This window comes from Melopsittacus undulatus, chromosome 2 (genome assembly GCF_012275295.1).
Source record: "Melopsittacus undulatus isolate bMelUnd1 chromosome 2, bMelUnd1.mat.Z, whole genome shotgun sequence".
In the NCBI taxonomy this organism is placed as follows: domain Eukaryota; kingdom Metazoa; phylum Chordata; class Aves; order Psittaciformes; family Psittaculidae; genus Melopsittacus; species Melopsittacus undulatus.
The window spans coordinates 3577294-3604452 of record NC_047528.1 but is presented as its reverse complement, the minus strand read 5'-3'; the positions used below and the strand labels follow the sequence as shown (position 1 = coordinate 3604452).

General features: G+C 46.8%; 1 protein-coding gene across 1 annotated transcript in view; it reads left to right on the top strand.

Annotated features, from left to right (window-relative positions):
- NARS2 (asparaginyl-tRNA synthetase 2, mitochondrial) overlaps positions 1-27159 on the top strand; it is a 59252-nt gene that overhangs the window by 23347 nt on the left and 8746 nt on the right. The window contains exons 7-12 of the mRNA XM_034072618.1: positions 12433-12565; positions 20513-20611; positions 21029-21066; positions 23017-23083; positions 24674-24811; positions 25917-26014. Of these exons, the coding sequence (XP_033928509.1) occupies positions 12433-12565; positions 20513-20611; positions 21029-21066; positions 23017-23083; positions 24674-24811; positions 25917-26014 (573 nt within the window). The remainder of the gene's footprint in view (positions 1-12432; positions 12566-20512; positions 20612-21028; positions 21067-23016; positions 23084-24673; positions 24812-25916; positions 26015-27159) is intronic.

Sequence of the window (27159 nt, the reverse complement as noted above, 5' to 3'; positions counted from 1 at the left end):
CAGATGTATCTGGAACCAGCTCTTCTGCTGTCCTTGCTGAGGGTTCATCTGCAGCCCGCAGGCTATCACCTGAGTACACATGCCAGTGTGTTGTCCAGGGCTCAGAGCTCTATTTTATGGCAGGGCTGCTTGGTGCCATTCCTGATAACAGAGAGAACATTGAGCCATTTATGATCATAAAATCCTAGAATAGTTTGGGTTGGAAAGGACCTTAAGATCATCCAGTTCCAACCCCCTGACATGGGCAGGGACACCTCACACTAAACCATGGCACCCAAGGCTTTGTCCAACCTGGCCTTGAACACTGCCAGGGATGGAGCATTCACAACTTCCCTGGGCAACCCATTCCAGTGCCTCAGCACCCTCACAGTAAAGAACTTCTTCCTTATATCTAACCTGAACTTCCCCTGTTTCAGTGTGGTCCCATCACCCCTTGTCCTATCACTACAGTCCCTAATGAATAGTCCCTCCTCAGCATCCTTATAACCCCCCTTCAGACACTGGAAGCTGCTCTGAGGTCTCCACGCAGCTTCTCTTCTCCAGGCTCAACAGCCCCAACTTTTTAAGCCTATCTTCATATGGGAGGTGCTCCAGCCCCCTCATCATCCTTTTTCCATGCGGAAAGGTGTGGAGAGCGATATTCCTGCACTTACTGTCTGTCTGCTGTGCTGTGCATGCTTCCTATTGAAGGCAAGGTCAGAGAAGTTCATTCTGTCTCTCAGCATGACACGAATGGCCTAGTTGGCACAACTTGTCATTTCATTGTACATCATCTTTGCAGTGACAGCATCTAGGTTGGCTGCTCAGGGTGTCTGAGTCATTGTCAGCTGTAAATCTATAGGCTCTTTAAGGTCTCCAAAAAGCCTTTATTCAGTCATACAACATTCCCCTTCAGTTTTAGTCTCAGCTGAGTCAATAACCATTGTATGTGGTAGCAGCTTGTAGGACTTTGTGTGTCCTGATAACTGCATTTAAATGTCATTGGTTTACTGTCAAGTCCTTGTGGTATTTCCTTGCCCAGTGATCCTTTGGTGAGAATAAAGACCCTTTGGGGTCTGAACTAGGCTGGAGGGCTTGTGACAGCTGAAGATGATTCAGAGGCCTATTGGAGACAGCCAAAACCAAGTGTTGCCAAGAAGTGCGGCTCACTGGCTGTGTTGACTCTGGTTTTAGTATTTGTTTTGTGCTCCTTTCACCCATCTGCACCTCCCACAAGCTCAACCTGCTTCTCTCCCTTCAACCCCTCTTGCTCATAGCTTACATCATTGTTTTGCATTGCTTTTCCTTGTGCCACATTTCATCCCATGCACTGTCTGTTCTGCCTTTTGCATCATAGGTTTAACTAAAACTGCTCTTCCTAAAACCTCTTGGGGCTGTCCCCTCCCTAAATCACAGAATGAGTCATCTCTTCATTCCCTGCCTTCTACCCTAGCTCTGTTTCTTTTATCAGGCCTTCAGGGGGATTCTCATTGAATCATAGAATGGTTTGGGTTGGAAAGGACCTTAAGATCATCCAGTTCCAGCCCCCTGCCATGGGCAGGGACACCTTCCACTAGAGCAGCTTGCTCAGAGTTGAAACAAGAGAAGTTTTGAGTGGATGTAGTATGGAGAAAATCACCAAGAGATCAGTCAAGCATTGGAAAAGGTTGCTGAGCATGACTGTGCACTCTTCATCCTGAGAGGTTTTCAAGACCCAGCCAGATAAAGCCTTGAACAGCCTGGTCTGGCCTTCTTGCTGACCCTGCTTTGAAGAGAAGACTGGACCAGTGATCTCCTGAGCTCCTTTCCAGCCTGAATTATTCCATCCTTACAAGTTTATTCTTGTCTTAATGCTCATTTTCCTCTCCACCAGTCTCATCCACAAGACCATGGCAGTGAATTTTCTTTCTAGTTCCCTTTCATTTCAGCATCTCTCCCCAGGACTTGTATTTTTCTGCTCAACTTAAAGTCTCAGCCTTTCATACTGACATCTGCCTGTTCACATCTAACTGTTAAACATGGCTTAATTGAAATAGAATCAATCCCATTCCTCCCTCCTGAAGCACATGCCCTTGATTTCCAAACCAGCATGGATTTTCTGCCTATTCCAGATACTCTCTGCAGTCCTTCAGCTGAGTTTTGTGGTTGCAGAGGCTCTAAAGCAATCTCACCCATGCAGACCCTTTCAGCTCTGTCTACCTGAGTTTGTTGAGAGCTGAATGCAGTGAATTTCCAGTTGGTTAAAGAAGATACTGAGATCACACTGATTCCACTTTTTAAATGGGAGAGATAGAGATAGCTGTCATTGGTGTTCAAGAAGACCCTGCAGACCTGAAGGGAGATGTGTTTGAAGCTTCATTTTCAGCAGCCTGGCAAACACTGCCTTAAAATCTGATTCCAGAATGACTTGCTAATGATGGAACAGATTGCATTGTCTTTAAGCAAATATTTACTCTCCATTGTACCATTTGAAATCCTTCTGGATGCAGCTGCAGGAATGATGTCCAGTTGTGTAACATTCCTGTTGCTAAGAAGTAGCAAAAATAAGTGTAATTATTTATCTTGGATGCCTGGGGAAAAAAAAAGCCCCTCTCTGACATTTCTTGCACAACGTTTGGTTGAGGCTGACTCACGATGCAGACTCTTATAATTAGCACTAACTTCCATTAATTAGGCTGACACTTGATGGGAGCTATAAAAAGCAACTGGGACATGTCTGGTTTTAATCAATTAGCACAGGCTTCAGTCTGGTTCATGACTGCTGCTGGGATGGGTAATGATTCTGTGTTACTAAGAGGCTGAATACATGAACTTGCTGGGTGCAGCCCTCAGCTTAGGGTGGTTTAGGCTGGGTGGAGCTTGCAGTTCTTACAGATATGCTGTTGGTCCTTTCCCCTCCTCTGCTTTTTTGGGAGGGGAAACAGGAAATTCCTTCACCCAGGGAAGTTGTGAATGCTCCATCCCTGCCAGTGTTCAAGGCCAGGTTGGACAGAGCCTTGGGTGCCATGGTTTAGTGTGAGGTGTCCTGGCCATGGCAGGGGGTTGGAACTGGATGATCTTAAGGTCCATTCCAACCCAACTCATTCTGTGATTCTGTGAAGCATGGTGAATGAGCTCAGAGTTATCTGTAGTTCAGTCATGTCCCTGGGATCCATGCGTGAAGGGCTTAATGCAATCCTAGCAGTGTCTCGGGCTGTATGCCCTGTATTTTCATAGAAACATGTGGAAAGAGGACCAAGAATTTGAGCTGATGCCACCTTTCACCAGATGAATGTAAAACTTCTCCTGCTGTTGTTACCTGCACTTGATTTTTACAGTCAGGACTTTTATAATAAGTCTCAGCTCTGGGGCCCTAAACACAAGAGGGACGTGGAGCTGTTGGAGTGAGGCCAGAGGAGGCCATGGAGCTGCTGCGAGGGCTGGAGCAGCTCTGCTCTGGAGCCAGGCTGAGAGAGCTGGGCTGGGGCAGCCTGGACAAGAGAAGGCTCCTGAAGGGGAGACCTGAGAGCAGCTCCAGTGCCTAAAGGGGCTGCAGGAAAGCTGGAGAGGGGCTTGGGACAAGGGCCTGTAGGGCCAGGCTAAGGGGAATGGCTTGAACCTGCCCAAGAGAGGGGAGACTGAGCTGAGCTCTTAGGCAGAAGCTCTTCCCTGTGAGGGTGCTGAGGCGCTGGCACAGGGGCTTGGAGCAGCTGCTCCAGTGGAAGGGGTCCCTGCCCGTGGCAGGGGTTGGAACTGGATGAGCTTTAAGTTCCCTTCCAACCCAAGCCAGTCTGGGATTCTAATTTGAGGCCTTGGAGGGTTTAAGTAACAACACCCAAACTTCTTAAGTTGCCTGAACCATGCCTCTCTTTGTACCACAGTGCACGCTCTGCTCTTTCTTGCTGTGATTCATGTTTACAGAGTTTGTAGATGCAGTGCCCATCTGAAAAACCAATTCATCTTAAAAAATCCTATTTGTAGGTACTATAATGCAATTTCTGGGGAAAACGTCTTTTCTGCTCTGAAAGGACAAAGGTTTAACCCAATTGCCCCCTCCTTCCTCCCCATGTTGGTAATGTATTTTTACGGCTTAAAATAGAAGTCCCTGGGATGACTGTGATTTCAAAAACATCTTTGCTCCCTGTTTTCTTTAAAGCTTTGAAACATTTTGTATTACTCCTTTGTAGAAGTTCTCTGCTAATTAGGCTGTGGGGAATGGTTATTTGAAAACATGCTTAAATACTCTGAGGGCTTTCATCAGCTCAACTTGAGGTTTGTTAGTGTTTATTATTATATAAGAAATAATACGTTTATTATTATATAAACCAACAAAAATTGGTTGTTTTATTCACTTTAATTGGAAATAACAATATCTAAGCTAGGACAAAAGAAGACTCAACTGAGCATAAAATACAGCATAAAAGGGCACAAGACACAGGTTGATGAGGTCTTTGAGCCTGGGGCAGAAGACACTGTATGGTTCTGAGTAACTACTTCCTTTGTCTCCATTTTCCCCTCTAATGCCATCTGTAAACCAACACCTCAGTGTCTAGGTGTGGTGTGAGGTTTAATAAAGAAAATGCAGGTGCTTTGCCAGATAATTATGGTATATGGGTCACATTGTTAATAACTCAGATGTGCCTGCATTATATTCAGGCAGAGGTGGATGACGTGGGCAGGATCCTTGTCCCATCTTCTCCTTTTCTTGCTGCTGAAGCTGGAGCAGGGGATGTGGCAGGGTGAGAGCTGGTCCTGGAGCATGGCATGAGGGTGATGCTTTGCACAAGACCTTGCAGGCATGGTAGGGCTCATTGGAGATTGCAGTAAGGGAAACTGCTGCATTGCTTCAGCCTGACTGGCTGGAGGGGAAGTTGGCACTTCCCAAACCCTGTCTGGGAACTTAGACAGCATCTTTTTTCCCTTTATGTGTTTATTTTTGGCTGCTTACAAAAGGAAGCACAGTCCCATCTCATTGCAGCATGAGTTGAAACCTTAGTACACAGCACACCAGCTCTGCTGCCCGAGCCTGAGCCTCACACACTACTGACAGTCCATGTCAAGATGCAGCTTTTGTCATATCTCAGAGGGCAGAGAGAGGTGGCCTGTTCAGAGAGGAATCTCTTAAACCTCTTTTTGCTGTTTGAAATTCAGTTCCCCAACTGCCTTTTCAACCCCACTTGCAGCACTGTGTGCTGCTCTGGTGTCCTCAACATAAGGACATGGAGCTGTTGGAGAGAGTCCAGAGCAGGCCATGAGGATGAGCAGGGGCTGGAGCAGCTCCTGTATGGAGCCAGGCTGAGAACATTGGGGCTGTTGAGCCTGGAGAAGAGAAGTTGCATGGAGACCTCAGAGCAGCTTCCAGTGTCTGAAGGGGGCTACAGGGATGCTGGGGAGGGACACTTCATCAGGGACTGTAGGGATAGGACAAGGGGTGATGGGTTCAAACTGAAACAAAGGAAGTTTCAGGTTGGAGATAAGGAAGAAGTTCTTTACTGTGAGGGTGCTGAGGCGCTGGCACAGGGTGCCCAGAGAAGCTGTCCCTGCCCCATCCCTGGCAGTGCTCAAGGCCAGGTTGGACACAGGGGTTTGGAGCAGCTGCTCCAGTGGAAGGGGTCCCTGCCTGTGGCAGGGGTTGGAGCTGGGTGAGCTTTAAGGTCCCTTCCAACACAAACCAGTCTATGATTTTTATTGTACAAAATCCAAGCCACCCAACAATAGTAATGGGACCATTATTTTTATATTGAGGTTAAAAAGCAGGTATCTCTGTCCAACTCTGAAGTTTTATGTTAACACGATCTACCTAGCTCAATGGCATAAAATGTTCTTTCTCTGCTCCAAAGTGCTGGGTACCTGTGCCTCACTGGCAGCATTAGGAGCTCTGGGTTTCCAGCTCTTCCAAAAACTAGACCCTGGAGGTATTGGATTGGTATGTTTGAATTGTTGTCTGTGTGCTTGTGGTTTTGTGAATGGGGCCAGAATATCTTTCAACATACAAATTTCAGCATCCCTCAGCAATCCCAGTTGTACTGGGCTCAAGCACTGCAGCCAGCTGGTGTCTCCTGGCAGCAAAGCAAAGTCATCTACTTGATGGAGCAGGTAGGTCCTCCGTGCTCCAAATGAATATGGTCATGCTAGAACAGAGCAGAATTAAATCAGATGGCTCACTTTATTAATTTCTTCCCTTCCTGAGAGAAAAGAGAATGTGGCTGACAAAGCTGAGCTCCTGGGCTTCAGAGTCACCTTGCTCTCCTTTCCTCCTCTGCTGGCATCATGTGTCATTTTGTCCTTGCATTAGAAACTACTGTTTCATAGACTCCCAGGCTCGTTTGGGTTAGAAGGGACCTTAAGGCTCCTCCAGCTCCAACCCCTGCCACGGGCAGGGACACCTTCCACTGGAGCAGCTGCTCCAAGCCCCTGTGTCCAACCTGGCCTTGAGCACTGCCAGCGATGGGGCAGCCACAGCTTCTCTGGGCACCCTGTGCCAGCGCCTCAGCACCCTCCCAGGGAACAGCTTCTGCCTCAGAGCTCAGCTCAGTCTCCCCTCTCTTGGGCAGGTTCAAGCCATTCCCCTTGGCCTGTCCCTACAGGCCCTTGTCCCAAGCCCCTCTCCAGCTTTCCTGCAGCCCCTTTAGTCACTGGAGCTGCTCTCAGGTCTCCCCTTCAGGAGCCTTCTCCATCTACATTTGTATGTGTGACTGGGAAATTGAAGGATGATGTGGGGGGAGCACACTATAATTAAGATTTGGCACCACTTTCATCTGATCTCTTCACTGCAGACCTTGTCAGACTGATCATTGCACATGTGTTTATGCAGACACCTGTATTTTGGGGTGAGCAGGAGGGCACTGTACAATGGGTAACGTGTGCTGGTGTGGTTTAGTTCTTAACCCTGAGTCAGAACAAGCAGCTTCTGCCTCCAGCTGTGCCACTACAATGTATTGTGACCTTGGCATAGGCTGTGAGCTGACTGTGCAGGGATTGCATCTTCTTGATTAATAGCTTTGCTCTGAGTTCTATCCCCTTGGTTCGACAGCACAAATAAGTCTTTATTACCAAGGTAGCAGCATGGAGTCCTGGCTCAGAAAAGGATCACAATCCATCCCTGGCTTGGGAACTTTCAGTACAATTAATTATATTGGGATTGCAGTGTAAAAAGGCAGAGATGCGAGCCTCCAAACATTGCGTGAGTTTAATTAACAGAGCAATTTTGAGCAGTTTTGGGCACAGCTCCTTTATTCTTCTCCATTGGTTTCTATCACTGCCTCAGTAATGAATTGTCAAGGAGTTCAAATGAAATGAGCTTCCGTTCTGCGTGGTGTAAAGCTCTCAAAGAGGGAGAGGAGCTGCTTCTGAAAAGGGGTTTAGTAGTGTGTGAAATAAGGGTGAGAAGGGGGAAGTTTCTCCCTTCCTGAGTGTTCACAGGGTGGGGATCACAAACTCAGCCAGTGCAAGAATGAGCCTCCATGAAGTGATCATCCATGCAGAGGATGCTGTGCTCCAGCAATGCATCCAAGCACGGCTGTCTGCATCCAGAGGGACTCTTGCGAGCCCGTACCTGGAAGGAAGCTAATCCCTTCACTGGGCTGGAGCAGGGAAGCTCAGCATTTTCACAGCATCATAGAATAGTTAGGGATGGAAAGGACCTTAAGGTCATCCAGTTTCAACCCCCTGCCATGAGCAGGGACACCTCACACTAAACCATGGCACCCAAGGCTCTGTCCAACCTGGCCTTGAACGCTACCAGGGATGGAGCATTCACAGCTTCCTTGAGCAACCCATTCCAGTGCCTCAGCACCCTCACAGTAAAGAACTTCTTCCTTAGATCCAACCTGAACTTCCCCTGTGTAAGTTTAAACCACTCTGCAGGATGGAGCCCTGCCTTGCGCAGCATCTCAGTGCATCGGAAGGAGCGCTGTGGGTATTCTCTTGGCCTCCCCATTAAGCTCTCAGATTTTCCCAGAGAACTGGGCAGAGCAAAACAGAGCCCCAGAAAGGGAGCAATTAATTAAGCAGCTCTGTGCCTTCTGCTGTTGACCCTGGCAGTGCCTCTGAACAGCATAAATGCACTCGGCCTTGCTGTCCAGAGCTCTGATCTGGGGGAAGCTGAGCTGCAAAGGGTCTCCTTTCAAAGCCTCTCTTGTCTTCTTTGCTAGCACGTACAAGGACAGTGTTACAGACATTACTGCTCTGCTTATAATGGCTAAGGAAAAGAGCTCGGCAGATTATTGGGCTTGCTGTTTTCCCCGCTTGTGTGTATGTGCTTTTGTTGGAGATGAGGAATTAGCACTAGTGATGTATTTCAAAGACTCTTGGGTTCACACAGCCCCATCTGACCTAGGCACTTTTGGATCCTTAAGGCAGAGTTTTCAAGTTATTTTTGAATGCTGGAAGTCTTGCAGAGGTCTGGGAATGTTAAATGATTGATTATTTGCATCAGAGAGCATCAGAGTCACAGCCCTGGACTGAGACTCCATTGTGCTAGGTGCTGAATGCATGCAGAACAGAGTGACTGCTTTTGCCCTCGGTACATTGAAATCGGAGCTGAAATCAGCTCCCATCCTCTTCTCTAATGCATTTATACATGCTCAGTGCGATACAGAAGCATATCAAGTGACTGATATGTTTTTAATAGCAGATGAATTACACATAAAGGTCAGATTTGTGCAGCATGCATTTGCTTGCTGTCTGGAATGGCAGAGGACAGTAAACAGTGTGTGATGCCTGGATGAAAACTAACTGTTCACGCTTAGAGTTGATAACAGGGCCTGTGTGTATTTTTAGTTCTTTCTGTTATGTGCAGGCCTCTGATCAGTGTTACACTGCCATGACCACATGACTTGCATTTACAGCACTCCTTTGATCACTTTGCCAGCATGACATCTGGCTAGTTTCCCTTTGCCAGGGTCCCAGGATCATGATGAGGTTCTCACAGTTATTTGTATCTATCTTTTTCCCTTTACAATTTGCCTGAGCAATGAATGGCTCCTCCTCTCCCTGTAGATGTGGGTTTGGACTTTAGTTGTTTGGGGTTTGTTTCCTTTTTTCCAGCCAAATCCAACCCTACACCAATGATGTGAGGTTCTCTACAAGCTAACCCAGGGCCCTTATCCTTGCTGTTTTTGAACATCCCTGCCCATGGCAGGGGGGGTTGGAACTAGATGATCTTAAGGTCCTTTCCAACCCTAAGTATTCCATGATTCTATGATCTTGGGATAGTCCATGAAGCTGTGGTGCTAATCGTTCAGTTTTGTACACATAGGTGGTACTCAATGTACCAGTTAGAGAAGATTGGTCCTCATGGGATGCCTGTTGCTGAGGAAAGACTGAAATCAGTTCCTATGGGAGTTGTTCTGCACTTGTCCTCCCCAAAAGCTCCATCTCAGACACAGAGAGGCTTTATTCTTGCAGCACAAAATTGATCTGTGACTGTGAAGTGTTTGACCACGGCTGACATCTTGGGAGCAATAAGGGCTTTATTTTTCATTACTTTTGGATATCTTGCAGTCAGCAAGACCCTTGGAAGATAACTAGTCATCCTGCTTGGGCTGTATTGCAGAAGGAAATAGAACCAGTTCAAAGTGCTCACAGTAGCATTGCTGGAGGCTCTCATCTGCCATAGTAACCTGTCATCACTGAAATGTCAATGCCATGCCTGGACAGCCACTAAGAATCGTAGAATCACAGACTGGTTTGGGTTGGAAGGAACCTTAAAGCTCCTCCAGCTCCAACCCCTGCCACGGGCAGGGACCCCTTCCACTGGAGCAGCTGCTCCAAGCCCCTGTGTCCAACCTGGCCTTGAACACTGCCAAGGATGGGGCAGCCACAGCTTCTCTGGGCACCCTGTGCCAGTGCCTCAGCACCCTCCCAGGGAACAGCTTCTTCCTTAGATCTAACCTGAACTTCCCCTGTTTCAGTCTGAACCCATCACCCCTTGTCCTATCACTGCAGTCCCTAATGAAGAGCCCCTCTCCAGCATCCTTGTAGCCCCCTTCAGACACTGGAAGCTGCTCTGAGGTCTCCATGCACCTTCTCTTCTCCAGGCTCAACAGCCCCAACTTTCCTAAGAACTGTGAGAAACATGTGTCTCACTGAATCCTGTTGCTTTGTGGGACAGGATCTCCTGCAAGGCAGCTGGTACCACACTTTCAAGTGTTGCTTTAAAGCCTTCCTAACAGCGAGACCTTAGAGCCCTGCACATCAAACCAAGCAGACCCAAGTGGGTATTTCAGCAATTGCAAGCTTTTCAACATGTTTTTGTCTTGTGCCCAGTCCTGACCCAGTCACAATTGTTACTTATTTATTTAGGGGAAATTCTTTAACTGAAGAGCCCCAAACTGAAACATTTCAGCAAAGCCTAAAACCTGGGCACAGGTAGCAGGAGAACCTGTGTCTCCTGTTTCCCACTGCAGGCCAACCTCTGTGGCCTGGCAAGCAAAAGTGTTATTGACCAATTTTGGCCAGTGACTCATTGTTCCATGTTTGTTGTTTGTATTGCTATAGCAGTTGAGGCTCTTAAGCTTTGGATCCAAGACCTTGTTGTGCCAGGTGCTGTAGGAACATGGAAAACTGGAAAACAAACCCAAAAGGCCTTGTGAGGAAGGACATGCGCTTCTGTGTGACCCAAGACAACAGATGGCTCCAGATGGGGGAGCACAAGGAACTGATGAGATAATACTGACCTGTGCAGTGAGTAATAGTCTTGGTACGTCACTTATCTAAACACTGCTGAGGTTTTGTAGACACTACAGCAAAGGGCAGCTTGAAGGAGGATGATCAAGTGACGGCAGAAGTTTATGGTAACATCCCAGCAAGAGATAAGGGCAGCAGAGGGAAAACAGGCAACTGAAAATGATGCTTGAGGAAGGATACTTGCTTTAAATGTGGTTGGCATCATAGGTGCTGTGATCATGTATGAGAGAGTACAGGTGTTTGGATAAAGCACAGACAGAAAGTGTGTTTGTTGGAGCAGGGAAAGCAGAGCCCATGGGGAACAGAAACCTACAGGCATGCTACGTATTCAGGCTTGACCTGGAACTTTCCTCTGGTGTGTTTACTACTAGAAACTCAAGGAAAAAGAAAGTTCTGTTTCTCTGGATCATAACCTTTAACCATCATGTGACATGAGGGAACAGATGAGAAAAGCCGAATGTGTGTGTTCCTTTCTTTGCAGTGCAGATGCCTCCATCAGGGGTAAAGGGAAAACGCTGCTTTGTGTAGTGGTGTTTGTTTAAACTTCAGTTGAACAAAGTTAGACTGTGCAGAAACTCCAGTGAACATCCTCATTCAGCTGAAACCTTGCAGAGCAAGATGTGAGTCAAATGCCAGCCCCAGCAATTAGCACGCAGCCTTTCATGAGTGTTAAACTGTGCTTAATCTCTACTGATCAGGTTCTTTTGCTTCTACACACTCTCTACAGCTATAATAATGTCAACTTAAAGATGTACCCAGAGACAGCAGCTGCCCAGTCCATGGGTTTTGTGAAGCAGCTCACTCCCTCAGCTTGGTTTGCTTCCCATGCAGCAGGAGAGGAAACACAGCTGACTCTTTGGGAAGCTCTCACTGGCTTGGGGATGTCCAGGAGCCCAAGTGCTCAGAGCCCACAGTGTAAAAGGTATTACTTGGAGTATAGCTTCCCCACAGCAAAAATAAACCTTTGAAAGGTGTGGTGCTGTTGATAGGAAGGTTTCTTACCAAGGAAATGGAAAGTCAAGAAAGCTTTTTGTATCCTGTGTAATACAGCGTGGTGTGGCTGCAGAACAAGAGAGGATGTATTTAAATAAGAGTCCCCAGAAGGCTGCTGGAGAAATAGCTTCATAATAGGAAATTCAATGGTTGCTTCTGCATAAAATGATATCCCAGATGTGTTCTCTGCAGTAGGAGCATCTTTTAGCTGAAGCATTTTGAGTTGTGTGGAAGGAGGCCAGGCTGGAAGGCTCTATCAGCAATCAGCTTTGGGTTTGCCACTAGAGGGGGACCACAGGCCATACACTGTACACCCATCCTGGAGCCTTCACCAGGCACGCCTCAGTGCTAACACCAGTAGCAGGACCCTCTCTGGTTTGCTGAGCTTTGGGATGTCACAGCACCCATAAAGGTTAGACCCTGCAGCCAAAAACGGACCTGAATATGGGGAGCCCAACTGGTGCGATATCTGGGTGCTTCTCCAGTGATGTAGTTCTGCAGAACAGCATTTTTTATTCCTACACAGCTACAAAAAGCTCTTTGAGCATGAATGGTGTTAAGTGAAAGCTGAATAGGGTTTGTGCAACCTCCCTGAGTCGTGGAGACGTGTGAATAACCCCTCTCCATCCCTGGATGAAGGAGCGTAACAGCAGCATACCCGTCAGTGCCATTAAACTGGTCAAAGATGAAATGGAAACATGAATGCTTCTGTCTCCTGGGAGAAACCTGAGGGCTTTATAACAGACTCACCTGTGTGCTGGGCCTGACCTGCCTGTTTCTTGCTGCTTGCAGGGCTTTTACCCGTGTGTTCACCTTTGGACCGACGTTCCGAGCGGAAAACTCACAGAGTCGCCGGCATCTGGCAGAGTTCTACATGGTGGAGGCTGAGCTGTCCTTCACTGAGAGCCTTCAAGACATCATGCAGGTGAGCACTCCAGGTGTCTGCAGGACCAGTGCAAGAGCTGCTTCTTATTCCCTGAGCTGTGTTTCCTGCCCTCAGCTGAAATCATAGCTCCTTTCACCTTATGTAGAGGTTGCAAAGAGACTTCCCAAGGATCAGGGTTTGCTCAGCAGAAGTGAAGCCACAGAGGGAATTTGGAAGGGAAGACACAGCCCTCATCTGAATGGGAGGCTGCATGGTTGCTGTGTTGCCAGGAAATGTGCAAATGTGCTAATGAAAGTTACACTCTCCCCTTCCAAGTCTTCAGCATCTCTCCAGTGACTGAGCAGTACCTATGCAGTGTGTGTCCCTGGGTGTGCTTGGAAGGAGCTCCTTGAAACCCACATTGAAATCTGAAGCAGAAACAGCAGTTCCTGGCTTACACTATTCACTGTGGCTTTAGCAGAGGGCTGAGAGAAATCCTTAGTCAGCCAGCTTTTGGTTTTTCAGGGTTGACCTCTTGGTTGCAGTTTAACCTCATGATGGATGCTAAAACATTGTACGAGACTCAGCACAAGCCAGCTTGTGCCCAGTAGGACTTGTAAGTAAACATCCACATGCTCTCATATATCAGATAAGCTCCTTGGGAAGCTATTGGAGAAACAGCTATTGGAGAAAAAGACCTGAGGCACTGTAAAAAAGAACAGCCATGTGGTGGTTTCTTCAGCCTGGCTCATATACAGGCTGCTGAGTCAGAATGGCCTGAGAGCAGAGCTGACAGCCTCCATCCCTTGTGTGTGTTGCTTCTGCATCTTGAGTGTCTGGATGGCAATGGGCTGTGTGGGCTGACATGCTAGGAACCTCTGCTCTGTCATTCATAGCATCCCATTCTTTGTTTTCTTTCTCCTTTTCCCCAGGACAGCTTTGTGTATTTTTAGAGCAGAGCATAAGTCTGCATTTATGCTTCCTGAGCTCCCTGTTTCTCTAGGTAATAAGGAGCTGATTGAAGTCTTTACTGCCTTCATCTAGTATAATAAGCAGGATCTTCCCTTTGAGCCCTTGAACACATCATTAAGATAGAGAATCTTAGAGTCACAGACTTATTTGTATTCAAGAGACCTTAAAGCTCATCCAGCTCCAACCCCTGCCATGGGCAGGGACACCTTCCACTGGAGCAGCTGCTCCAAGCCTCTGTGTCCAACCTGGCCTTGAATGCTCACATGGAAGAGCTTCTGCCTAAGAGCTCATCTCAATCTCCCCTCTTTCAGTATTGTGTTTCTGTGCAGCTGTACTTTTGTGCTGAGAACCCTCATTTCTTGCCTTGTTAAGGTACAGATAGCCAGTTCAGACAATTCACAGATGTAGATTTGAGAACTGTTCTGCACTGTGTAGGGCTTTCATTGTAGGGAAAGGAGGAACTTCCCTCCTTGGCTTGGCTTTTGTTGTTGCTAAAGATCTTGCGAAGTCTCTGCTTGTGCTCTTCTCTTTCTCTTCTTCCCTCTGTTCCAAAGTGTTACCCTATAGCAGAAAGGCTCCCAGCAGCCATTGTTTTGTATTCCTCATAGTGAGCCTGCATTGCAACACACTTACTTCTGTGCTGTTCTCATTTGCAGAAGTGGAGTTCCCATTTCACTTATTTTTAAACCATTGGGCAATCTCTCCTTCAAAACAAAACAAACCTGACAGCTGCTCTAAAGCCTGCAACTGAAGTTTCTCTTTCCCCTCATCACTGACCTAAATCCAGTGTTCTCTCATGGATCTGCCCCTTGGGCACTTGCTTTGCTGTCATCTGTATATTCTTTATTCAGTGTAGAACGCCCAGTTGAGAGCCTCGGGGGCTCTTGGCCAGGGTGAGCATCTGAACTTTGTCCTCACATAAGAGCTGACTTGTTTAAAACTTGAGTTTTAAAACTGGTATTCAACATTTGCACTGAGTACCTCTTAACTGCAGCAAGTCAGTGTGCTGGGAATGCTCAGTGTGAGGTGTGGGCTTATACACCATGGAAGAAGAGCCTTGCTATGAAGACGTACATGTTTACCATTCACTGGCTTGAGAGCTTTCTCTCAACCAGAGCTCCAAAGGACACGTTTCCTTACAATATAAAAGGAAAAGGAAGAGTTAATAACAAAGTTACATGTATTTGGGAGCAAAGGTCCTGGAATCTTGGAGCAACGGTCTTTTTTCCCCACCATAATAGCCTGCTGGAATAGTGCTCCATCATTCCTAAATTAGTAACACAGTTCCTGTGAAGTCTCATGTGTCTTTATCATGCAATCTAAATGCGTGTTTTGTGCCAAAATGTGTTTTAGAGCTACAAAGAAGCTTAAACTCTCATGGTGCTGGTTTCACAATACTTTCTATGGAAAGTCCCATGTGCTCAGTGTAGCACTCAACCCTGCATGGCTGGGTGACAGTGTTACTACTTTAGTGCACAGGGTTTATGTGAGGGTATCTCAGAAGAGGCCTCTGTGGTCTCTTCCAGAATAGTCAAGTCAGGTTCCCATAAGGCACTTCTCTTTCAAACTGAATGAGAAAGAGAAAGGAGTTACACAAAGATCAGGTTAATACAGTATCATAGAATCAAAGAATGGTTTGGGTTGGAAGGGACCTTAAAGTTCATCCACTTCCAACCCCCCTTCCACGGGCAGGGACCCCTTCCACTGGAGCAGCTGCTCCAAGCCCCTGTGTCCAACCTGGCCTTGAACACTGCCAGGGATGGGGCAGCCACAGCTTCTCTGGGCACCCTGTGCCAGCGCCTCAGCACCCTCACAGGGAACAGCTTCTGCCTAAGAGCTCAGCTCAGTCTCCCCTCTCTTGGGCAGGTTCAAGCCATTCCCCTTGGCCTGTCCCTCCAGGCCCTTGTAAAATGGACTCTTGTCATGAAAAGAAGCAGTCTTGTCTCAGACCACTCCTTCACAGGCCAGTGAAGCTGAACAATAAATGCTGATGGAGGTTAGGGAACAGAGAGTCTCAGCTGTGGCTGCTGGATGCCACTTCAGAGAAGGAACCTGTGGCCTGTAGATATCCAGATGTCCCTATAGAGCCCTGTCCAAGGCACTTGAGCAAATCCTTTCCATGCACTTACCAGTGTTTGTTCCCTGGAGTCTCCAGTCAGATTTACCCAACTGCCTTTGCCTTGGCACTGAAGACAGAAAATACTCTGAGTGCAAACTGCTTTGGGAATCAACCCACACCAGTGTTTCAGATCTGAGGTACCCTGAACCAGACATGTAAGTTTGGCACTACTGCTGACTTCATTTCATGCCTCGAATCCCTCCTGTAAATTGAGGTAATAATGCTCCATGTCACTGGGCTGTAATGACAGCAGCCTAATTTTGATGAAGTACATAACCAGTGGAAAACAATACTTCTGCCCTCAAGACAGAGCTCAAATACTGTGTGTTAAATTGTGTTCTTCATCTTAAAGAGATGTATTGTCTATCTCTTAAAGAGACAATGCTGCTAGGATGTGACCTTGTCGAGGGAGACTAATGCTGTCCATAAACTCCCAAAAATGCCCTCAGGAAAACTTCCTTCTGGCATTTCCTAATTTTACAGCCTAAATAATGTGGGTTTTAACATGGGGGTTTTATGTGTGTTTGAACTCAGTAATGTCTGCACATATGGCCTCTTTGAGACCCCATTAGTGTCATGAGTGAAGTGGGGTCCTTTAAATCCAGTGCACTGCCAAGACAGCAGAATGAACAAGTGATAACCTAAAAATGCAGCTACAAGACACAGCACAGAAGAGAGGAGGAGAGAGGGGGCAGCCAGCATCTCAGAGGACAGATGAGTGTGGAGACCTTGGACTTTCAATTCAGGACCAGAGGGGCAATGGCTCCAGTGAATCCAGAGATTTCCATACAAACTGGACCCATTCTACAAAGATGCTGCGAGGGCTGGAGCAGCTCTGCTCTGGAGCCAGGCTGAGAGAGCTGGGCTGGGGCAGCCTGGACAAGAGAAGGCTCCTGAAGGGGAGAGCTGAGAGCAGCTCCAGTGCCTAAAGGGGCTGCAGGAAAGCTGGAGAGGGGCTTGGGACAAGGGCCTGTAGGGCCAGGCCAAGGGGAATGGCTTGAACCTGCCCAAGAGAGGGGAGACTGAGCTGAGCTCTTAGGCAGAAGCTGTTCCCTGTGAGGGTGCTGAGGCGCTGGCACAGGGTGCCCAGAGAAGCTGTGGCTGCCCCATCCCTGGCAGTGTTCAAGGCCAGGTTGGACACAGGGGCTTGGAGCAGCTGCTCCAGTGGAAGGGGTCCCTGCCTGTGGCAGGGGTTGGAGCTGGATGATCTTAATGTCTTTTCCAACCCAAGCTATTCTGTGATTCTATAACAACAGCATCTCTCCAGAGCTGGTCCTGAGCTGTTATATAGCTGAGAGAGGAGACTTCATGACCAAGATCAGATGCAAATCTCCCCTTTGTGTGTGTGCATATGTGCACACACATGCAGTGTGTGTGAGCAAACATGAAGGCTAGAAATAGTGGTCCACTTGGTGCATGTTTCATATGTAAATACCCTGTGATCTGCACTGCATCCATCTGCATGGCCCAGGTAAATGCAGCAACACAAATTCTACTGCCTGCTCTTGTGACTTTCTTGGAAGTGTCTTGTGTAATAAAGGTGGTGATTTAAGCCCTTTTTGTAGTACACAGCACCTTCAATTGCTGCTGCTGACGTTTAGTGCTGGTTTTTGGATGACTTTCTCTGTTTCAGCTCTGGTTATAATTTTATTTGGAAAGAGGATAAGTTGCAATATCAGAAGATCCAAGTTAAAATTAAACAGTACAGCTGGGAGCTGCTCCTCATCAAAATTGGACAGTGAACCATTAAGTTCCACAGCAACATCAGGGAAAGGCAGGATTGATACTGCTGAACTGTTTTGAAAGGTGAAGAGAGAAAAGCTGGGATGGAGAAGGGGGAACATCTCTGTCCTCCTTCCCTGCCCTCCTACCAGCACAACTTCTGCAATCCTCTTATGAAGCACCCATATTAATGGGCTTCTGGGCATCAGGAGTCCCACCTTGGGGATGAGCTAATTGCTGTTATTCCTATGGCTTTTTCTGCAAGTCATTTACCAAATATAGAATCCCAGATTGGTCTGGGTTAAAGGGACCTTAAAGCTCCTCCAGCTCCAACCCCTGCCATGGGCAGGGACCCCTTCCACTGGAGCAGCTGCTCCAAGCCCCTGTGTCCAACCTGGCCTTGAGCACTGCCAGGGATGGGGCAGCCACAGCTTCTCTGGGCACCCTGTGCCAGCACCTCAGCACCCTCCCAGGGAACAGCTTCTGCCTTATGTCCAACCTAAATCTCCCCTCTTTCAGTTTGAACCCATTACCCCTTGTCCTCTGACTACAGTCCCATGTTTCTTTCAGGATATATTCAAACAAATCACTTTGTTTCACCTCTACCTCCAGCTCATGTCTTCCCTCAAACCAATGAGCCAGTGCTCATGTTTCCCCACTCATTTTCATATAGCCTGTTCTCCAGTACTTCATTATGCTCAAAGCCAGAACTTCTCAGTTCAACAGCTTTCCCCCCTTCCCTTTGTTTTTCCCCTCCCCTGTTCATGCCTAATGCACATTTGGCATGAATAAGAGCTAAGAGCAGCGAGGAGGCCAACGCATGACCCACATGTCTGTCTCTTTTGCCAGGATAAAAACCTCCTTTCCAAACCTGGAAATGTTTCTCAGATTGTTTTCCCCATCCCACCCACCTCTTTTTTCCACAGGAGGAAGCTGCTCATGTGGAATGCTGTGGGAACCTAACTGTTACTTTATCGCATAGCGAGGAGAAGAAGTGCTAATTAAACAACATGCTCTTCTGAAACCAGATGATACTTTCATTTGCTAGAAAGAGGAAGCTTCATGTAAAATCCCTTTGTCTCTGCCTGGTGAAACCAGATGAAATGCCAAGAAGTTTTCTAATTTCATTTGCATAAGCCTTTTTCTTGCTACTTTGAAGAAAGTTCAAAGCTGCCTGGTTGGTTATTTGCTACTCAGCAGCAGGAATGCTGGCGTTTCATTTCCTCTGTGTTTTGAGTAGCAGGAGGGGGAAAACTCTTCATCTGCATATGGTAATGCTGTTCCTTTATTTGGATCTTGAGGGCCAAGGTTGATGCAAGAGTCCAGAGGCTGAGTTTGGCTCCAGAGGAGCCAAAATGGATTTACCAGCTCCTCTGGGCTGATGGGATGCAGAGGTAGTTCAGGTGATGAAGGATGTTCTTCTAAGCATGAGAGTTTGAATAACATGCCTGAAATCTCATCTTGGCTATGTCAGTAGCCCAGCTTCTTTTCTGTGCCTTTTGTTCCTCTTACCCTCTAAGATCTGGTGCCTTGCAAGGCAGAGGTCTGCTCAGATCTGCTAACTGAACATCATGTTTGTCTTGTCACAGTCTCCCTTGGGCTCTGCTGTGTCTAGGGACTGCTACTCACTCAGTTATCATCAGTGGATACTTCACTTCTCTCTACTCTACAACTAAAGATGCTCACAATAAAAGCTAGGAATGTACCAAGACTCTCAGAGGTGGGAAGAACCTGGTTCTGTCCCAGGCTGAGATGTGCAGCTGGTTTCCTGGCTCTGTTTCTTAAGGCAATAAGAATAGGGATGGTGATTTTGAAGACAAGTTGGGATCATCAGTACTACACAGGTACCAGCTACCTCTTCATGCAGGTGTAGGGCTGTGAAAAGCCATGGGAACTCTTAACCTGCACAACAGCAAGCATCTTGGATGGTCTGCTTTGCTTAGCCAAAGAAGAAGATCACCCTTACAGGTGATCAGAATGCCACAGAATCCTATATGGGGGCTTTTTTTGGTCAGAACCAAAATGGCATTTTAATTTTTTCATGGGTGAAGCCCGTTTTACTGGATAAGTATATCCAAATTGGATGATAATGGCATTTAGTTAATTCACATTGGTTTAGGGAAATGAAACCACATCTATTTTAGTTTCTTAACTGTCCCTGCATTGCTCTCCTCTGCTTTAGCTCTCTTCTCATCTCTGTACATGTTCTCTTTGCTTTGCTCTTACTGAGCAGTCTCTCTAGCTGGGATCTGTTTGAGGGGCTGGCTCTACTCAGTACACGTTTCACAGAATCACAGATTGATTTGGGTTGGAAAGGACCTTAATGTCATGTAGTGACAACCCCCCTGCATGGGCAGGGATGCCTCACACTAGACCGTGTCACCCAAGGTTCTGTCCAGCCTGGCCTAGAACACTGCCAGGGATGGAGCATTCACAACTTCTCTGGGCAACCGGTGCCAGCACCTCAGTACCCTCACAGTAAAGAACTTCTTCCTTATATCCAATCTAAACCTCTGCTGTTTCAGTTTGAACCCATCACCCCTTGTCCTTTCACTGCAGTCCCTAACGAAGAGACCCTCTCCAGTATCCTTGTAGCCCCCTTCAGACACTGGAAGCTGCTCTGAGGTCTCCACGCAGCTTCTGTTCTCCAGGCTCAACAGCCCCAATGTTCTCAGCCTGGCTCCATACAGGAGCTGCTCCAGCCCCTGAGCAACCTCGTGGCCTCCTCTGGACTTGCACCAACAGCTCCATGTCCTTTTCATGCTGAAGACACCAGAGCCGCACACAGTGCTCCAAGTACTCCTTTTCCTTCAGTTCTGCCTCTTCTAACAACAAAGCACAAACCCAGAACTGCTCATTACAGAACAGGCATCTCACTAACAATCAATCTGAGACCAGTCATCACAAATGCTTGCAAAGTGGGTGTTTGTGCCTGCCAGGGCTGCTGCTTGAATACTTTAGCTGTGCCTTTTTCACTGGAGATACCATACTGAAGGTACTGAGGCCCTAAACAGACAGCAGAAATACAGGTTCCAGTCCTCTTCAGCTGCTGAGCAATCCTCTTGCGCAGTCTGACCATGCAGAAGGACAGAAGCTCCTTCTCTACCCTTTGGCTGATGTGCACTGTGTTTTATTTATAGCCTGGGACATCTAAGCACTGTTAATTTTTCATGCCCTCCTGTTTTCTCTATTAGGTTATGGAAGATCTTTTCAAGACTGTAACAAGCACCGTGCTCTCCAAATGTCCTCATGATGTTGAGCTATTTCATAAATACATAGCTTCTGGCCAAAAGGTAATAAATGTGACAGGAAAGAGCTGCAATGTATGTGTTTTGGGGGCTTTTTTACTACAAGGGGCTTAATTTTGTGATTATTTTTATTACTGTGTTGTCCTGGGTTAAAAAACTATGAGGAGCTAAAGGTCAGTCTTGAGGATGAGTGAGCATTCAGGCCAACAGAGGGAGGACACAGGACTTTCTATAGCTGGTAGTTCATGTGGCAGAACTGTAGTTGTCACATCATCCAACCTCTGAATCATGAGCTCCTGTAGTGTGGTACCCTTTAAGCACTGAATAGCTGGGATTTTAGCCCATCTTTAGATGACAATGCAGACTTACACATTAAACCTTAGAAGGAGGTGCTTTTCTGAGTTTCCTCTGGTTCCTTGAGCCCTTAAGAGTAGCTTTACATTTTCTCTTGTTTTGCCCAAGGGCAGGTTGGAACAAATGCTGAAGAAGAGATTTGTAATGTAAGTACTTGTGTTTCAAAGGGATCTGGAAGAGGGCTTTTGGGGGAAGATTTCCTGTTTTGTGTATGACCTTTTCCTTTCCAAGCTCAATGACTTCTGGGTTAGTGTGATGTCTCCAAAAGAGCATGAATTGCAGTTCCCTTTGTACTGTACTGCATGAGACTGGCATCTGAATCTGCTCGCCTTTGGCTTTTGCTTCCCTGGGCAAGATCCTCTTTCTATATGGCTATCTTCCTTCCAGCATGTACCTGCACAGTGATTTCCTCACTGCCCTGCTTGGGTTTGGCTTTGGTGCTCTTCCTTTCTTTAAGCTACCACTCCAGTGGCTCCCTTTTTATGAAGCTATTGTTTGCTGTTTTAACATCCCAGTTAGTTTTCTATTTCCAATTGCTTGTGCAGCTCCTTTCCCCAGTTCCCTGTGTGCTAAAGAACTGAAGGGTTTTGATTTCTCTCCTTGGCCTCCAAGAATACATCTTCTTCCCTACCCTTTCTTGCCTGTCTCTTCAAATAGTGATGCTCTCCATAGCACAGAGCACTGTAGGGCTGCTCAACCCAGCACTGGTTTTCCTGTTAAGCTACAGCCACACTTGGGCAATAGGATGATGATAACTCCTCCCTATGCCTTGAGCCTGCATTAAACACTGTGGGAGATGTCAGGGAAGTCAGTGTCTCCCCATTTCAGTCCTTCTCTCATTGGTCCTAAGCTATATTCACAAGAGGAAAGAGTTGCACTCAGCTTCTTCCGTGGTCCAAGGGGAAAAAGAGTGACTCAGCCCATCTCTTTCTGCCTCTCTGTTTCCCTCTTCATCATCTGCTGGCAGGGGCACTCCTGGCTTATACACATCAGTTACATGCATTGAACCTCTGCCAGTGCTATACCTCACTTAAACCATGGCCTCACATAACCCAAACACATGAAGGACTATATTTCCACCAGAAGCCTTCCCTGTATTAGTGAAACCTTGTAGCTGGGTGTAAGGAGCTTGTGCCCTGTAGGGAATTTGGTTTATAGTTGGATCTAGCCAGTGATACAGAGAGATCAAATCATAGGGATCAGGTTATGTTTTCTTCACTCTGCCCACGACATTTGCTTGGTACATGGAAAACGTGTCAGCAAAAGTATCTTCCACTGAGTCTTGATTTCCAGTTATCAAACCTGCAGCATCTTCCACTGCACTTTTCCTGTTTCCTCTGCCATGATGCTGTTATTTTGTTCAGGTGGAGAATCAGCTCTCAGATGAGTCAGAAGGGAAGAGAAACATTGCTGCAAATCATGGAATCATAGAATAGTTAAGGTTGGAAGGGACCTTTAAAGCTCATCCAGTTCCAACCCCTGCAATGAGCAGGGACATCTTCAACTAGACAAGGTTGCTCACATCCTGCCTGCCCTTAAACATCTTCAGGCGTGGCGCATCCACCACCTCTCTGGGCAACCTGTACCAGTGTTTCACCACCCTCATTGTAAAGCACTTTTTCCTCACTTCCAGCCTGAGATAAATGTCAGGATCTTCGCAAAGTCAAGTGAGAATGTTTGAGCTCCAAGCCCTTTGCACCCTGGGCTGTTATTTTTGCCTAACACCATCCTGAACAGGAGAGCAGTGTGGTTGGAGCCATACCAATGAGGAAATGTTTTCCACCAGTTTCTAAGAAGCAATTCTCTGCAGAGCTCACTTCTGACTCAAATGCAACATTGCAATAAAGCAAAAGTATCTGGAGAGCTTGGCACTTCCTGCCCTGCAGTGTAGCACAGGAAAACAATGTTCTTTGCCATATAAAATGAGGTTTGGTTTCTATCCAGAGAAGCATTGCTGGGAAGTCTGACATCATAGCACAAGTTGGCATGGTGGGGGGGAAATGCCTCCTTCATTTGCCAACGTGGCTCTTAGCCAGAAAACTTTGTTATTCCTCTCATAGTTATCTTAAAGACTTCCTTTTTTTCCTCCTCTGCAGCATTTCCTACAGCGAAGCAGTGGAAATTCTGAAGCAAGCTTCTCAAGGTTTCACTTTCAAGCCAGAGGTAGGTGGTTCCCTGGTGGTTTGTCCTTGTGCCTGCTCACAACCGGCCTGAACTTCATTGATCTCCTTTTATTCTGATACCACAAGAGCTGTTACTTCATACAGTAACATATCCCCCTCCCAGGGGTGTTTGAACACTGGTAACCCAGGTATCACTTTTACCCTTTGGGGTTGCAATGGAAGCAATATAAGGAGTGAGATCTGTATCAGAACATGTAGCATGCAGGGAAGGAAGTGATGAGTTTGCTGTTCAAGGACCAAGACCTTAGCAAAGATGCTTCACCTTCCTGTATGTGAGTATTGCTGAGTGTGTTGTGGATTCAGCAGCAATCATCTAAGGAGAGATGCTGCAATAGTCATCAAATAAAGGAATAATATTAGGAGAGCACCCTAAGTATGACAAGGACTAATAAGCCAAAAACATGTCAAAATACCATGTAATCAAGATGTAAGTAAGGGGAATCCATTGACTTCCCAAAACATAGATGTTGACTGGGAAAGAGAATCATATGCTACTGGTTTAATACTCTTAGGTTATGGTATTAATGTCCCATCCCTGGCGGTGTTCAAGGCCAGGTTGGACACAGGGGCTTGGAGCAGCTGCTCCAGTGGAAGCTGTCCCTGCCCGTGGCAGGGGGTTGGAACTGGAGGATCTTTAAGGTCTCTTCCAACACAGCCATTCTGTTATTCTATGGTTTTCTAAAACTTGTGTTTTACCCAATTTCAAACACACAGAGCAGTAGGGAGAGCATTCTTCTCGTGTATACTGATTTATCTTCATCTCTGATGCTTTGAGGAAGATAACCCTCTGGCTGAAGCCACCTTCATGCCAGTGGGTAACTGTCTCATCTCTGTGTACAAGTGGGTGTAGAACCTCAAATCCTCTGGCTGTACTGCCTTGGTCTGAGACAGCAAACATAGTTCAGATAAGGAGTCTGCAGAATATCTGTTCCTCTCTTCCCTTTCCACTCCCCTGGTATTCTGTGCACATCCTATAATGGTCTCTAGTCAAAAGCCACAGAATTTATAACATCACTGGAAGAAAGGAGATGTGAAGGGCATTGCAAATGTCTATGGTTTCTGATAACAGAGAATTGGTTAATGGGATGCTGGCTTTTCTTAAGTGAGAATTAATGTAGCATGTAACAGGACCCAGTGGGGAAGAGAGCGGTCAGCCTAACAAAGCTGCTTCCTATATACCAAAGATAATACTGAAATGAGGCTGTGTTGCTGGCTTGAGTAAGCTAACTTTGGATAGGTGCCTGTTTCCCTTGAGGTATGTGGAGTGTGGTTTTGGGGTTTACTTTCCCTTTGGTTGGGGTTTGTTCTGGTTTGATATTAAATGCTTGGGCTTGATGCAGGGATGATCTGGCCATGGTCTGTGAAAGTCAAACCATGTTCTTTTCATTGCTGTACTCTGCCTTAAAACTTGTGAAACTGCCTAACAGATGGCCTGTGTGAGAAGTCGCTGTGATTTGTTTCATGTTATTCAGAGCAGCACATCTCTCCTACACAGGGATTTTGCTGGGTCTCTTGCCACAGGCAAGATGCACCAGAGCAGGATCCCAAGTCCCTTTTGCTGTCTTTACAGTGGGGCTGTGACCTCCAAAGGGAACATGAAAAGTACCTGGTGAAGCACTGTGGTGAGATTCCAGTGTTTGTGATTAACTACCCCTATGACCTCAAACCTTTCTACATGCGGGACAATGAAGATGGACCTCAGCACACAGTGAGTCTTTGGATCACACTTCCACCACTTTTTTGGCTAGGCATGTGTCTTAGCCTATAGAGAGGTTGATACATGTATGCATACATGTATAGATAAGGATAGTCTTCTGTGCCTCCACTCAAGAAGTCCAAGATAAGGCATGACCATTAGGTGATCCTCTCCAGTCTTTTTCCTGTTGTAGAATAAATCCTCAAAGTAGGAACAACAGGATGGGGAAGATTCAGGAGCTGGATAGTGTTTTTGTTTTAAGTCCCTTAAGAGAAGTTTGCCATAGTTTATTTTCCTGGTCAACTTCTGCACTACTGGGTGAAATGCCTACAATTGCATGGCTGCAAGTAGTCCGTGATTCTCTTGTTATCCAGATGTGGCATCCATGCAATCCTCAAACAGCAAATGGGCACGAGAAGTAAGCTCTTTTGTCACAAGTCTCATGTTTTGAAGGTGTGATTCCCAGTTGAACAGAGACAACCTGAAGCATTGCTTCTGCTGAAAGGAGCAACTACCCCACCTTGTACCACTGTGGTACTTCAGTGGCTTTAATTCTAGCAATGGTTCAACTATGGGATAAGCAAAGTATCTCTAGAATACAGAGGAAACTGGCAGCCCAAACCTAACAGCAGAAGTGGTTACCCTGGGACCATTTATCCATTGGTATCATTACCATTAGTACTGGCCGAAGAAGTGGGGGCAGGTGTGGATAAACCAAGTTGCAGCATCAGAGCAGCTTAAAGTCTAAGGGAATCAGGGCTTCGGGAAAGCTGCCAGTATGTCTTTGCTTCCTTCTGAGTTGCTATTGGGTTCCTTATACCCTGCACAGGCTCACCTACATACATAGGTTGTCACCAGAGTGACCTGGTGGGATTCAGTTCATACCACCTGCTGTAGATGTCCTCAGTCTGGAACATCACTGCACTCATTTAGGTTTTCTGCAGACTTACTGATGGTTATCACTGTAAAGTTCCCTCTGAGCCTTCTCCTGTCAGCAGGAGACTTCAAGCACATGCAGGTACTTCACCTAGCTACAAACAACCATCGATGTCAGCTGTGCTTCTGCCATAGATGCATGGCTGAATGTGTGGCTTAAATCAGTTTTCTTCCTTTCAAGGTTGCAGCAGTTGATCTCCTGGTGCCAGGAGTAGGAGAGTTGTGTGGAGGCAGCTTGAGAGAGGAGCGACTGCCCTTCCTCGAGTCACGCTTACAGAGGTATGGAAAACCCAGAGATGCCAGGAGATGGCCTGGCCAAGAGTGTTTCAGCAGCCCTCAGTGGTTGGTAGGACAGGGGCAGAAGGGCAGCTGATGGCATTTAAAGGCAGCCTGGTTTTGTCTTTGAGATATCAATTTAACTGAGTAGGTGATCAAAAACTGATGTTCTTATGCTTCTGCTGTAGGTATGCAAACTGACTCTGTTTTAGCTCATCAGAGAACAAGAGTGTTTTATGCTAGGGCAGCAGAAAGCCTCAGATCTGCTGGGACTGTCTGGATCAGGGTCTGATGGGAGGCATTTCATCCTTTAGCCTTTCCTTTGCAGCTTTTGAGGCTGAGATTGGGTTGCAAAGGTGGAAGTTGTCACGTAGGCAGAGCTTGGGTATATTTGTCACCACATTGTGTAAACCGAGGAACTGCAGTTTTGGTCAGAAGCTTCTCTCACTGTGATGCAGCTGGCCCCAGTGGCATCATTTCAGAGAATATAGTTCTTTACTAATAGCTTCATGGGAAGCCTGGGACCTGTACTGTGTCATACAGGCTCCTTCCCTGTTGCTTTATTCTGGATGATGTGACTTTGAGTAATTTTGGGCTAAATTTAGTGTTGGAATATCAAAACTGATGTTTAGTTAACAACATTTGACATAATAGATGGAATAATTCTCCATAGACAATTACTCCCATAGACAATCATGTTTGATTGTTCAAAAGAGCCATTCATAGGATCATAGAATGGTTTGTGTTGGAAGGGGCCTTAAAGTTCATCCAGCTCCAACCCCTGCCATGGGCAGGGACCCCTTCCACTGGAGCAGCTGCTCCAAGCCCCTGTGTCCAACCTGGCCTTGAACTCTCCCATTTGGACCAGTCATAGAATCACAGAATCATAGAATAGTTTGGGTTGGAAAGGACCTTAAAATCATCCAATTCCAACCCCCTGCCATGGGCAGGGATATCTCACACTAAACCATGGCAGCCAAGGCTTCATCCAACCTGGCCTTGAACACTGCCAGGGATGGAGCATTCACAGCTTCCCTGAGCAACCCATTCCAGTGCCTCAGCACCCTCACAGTAAAGAACTTCTTCCTTAGATCCAATCTAAACTTCCCCTGTTTCATTTTGAACCCATCACCCCTTGTCCTGTCATT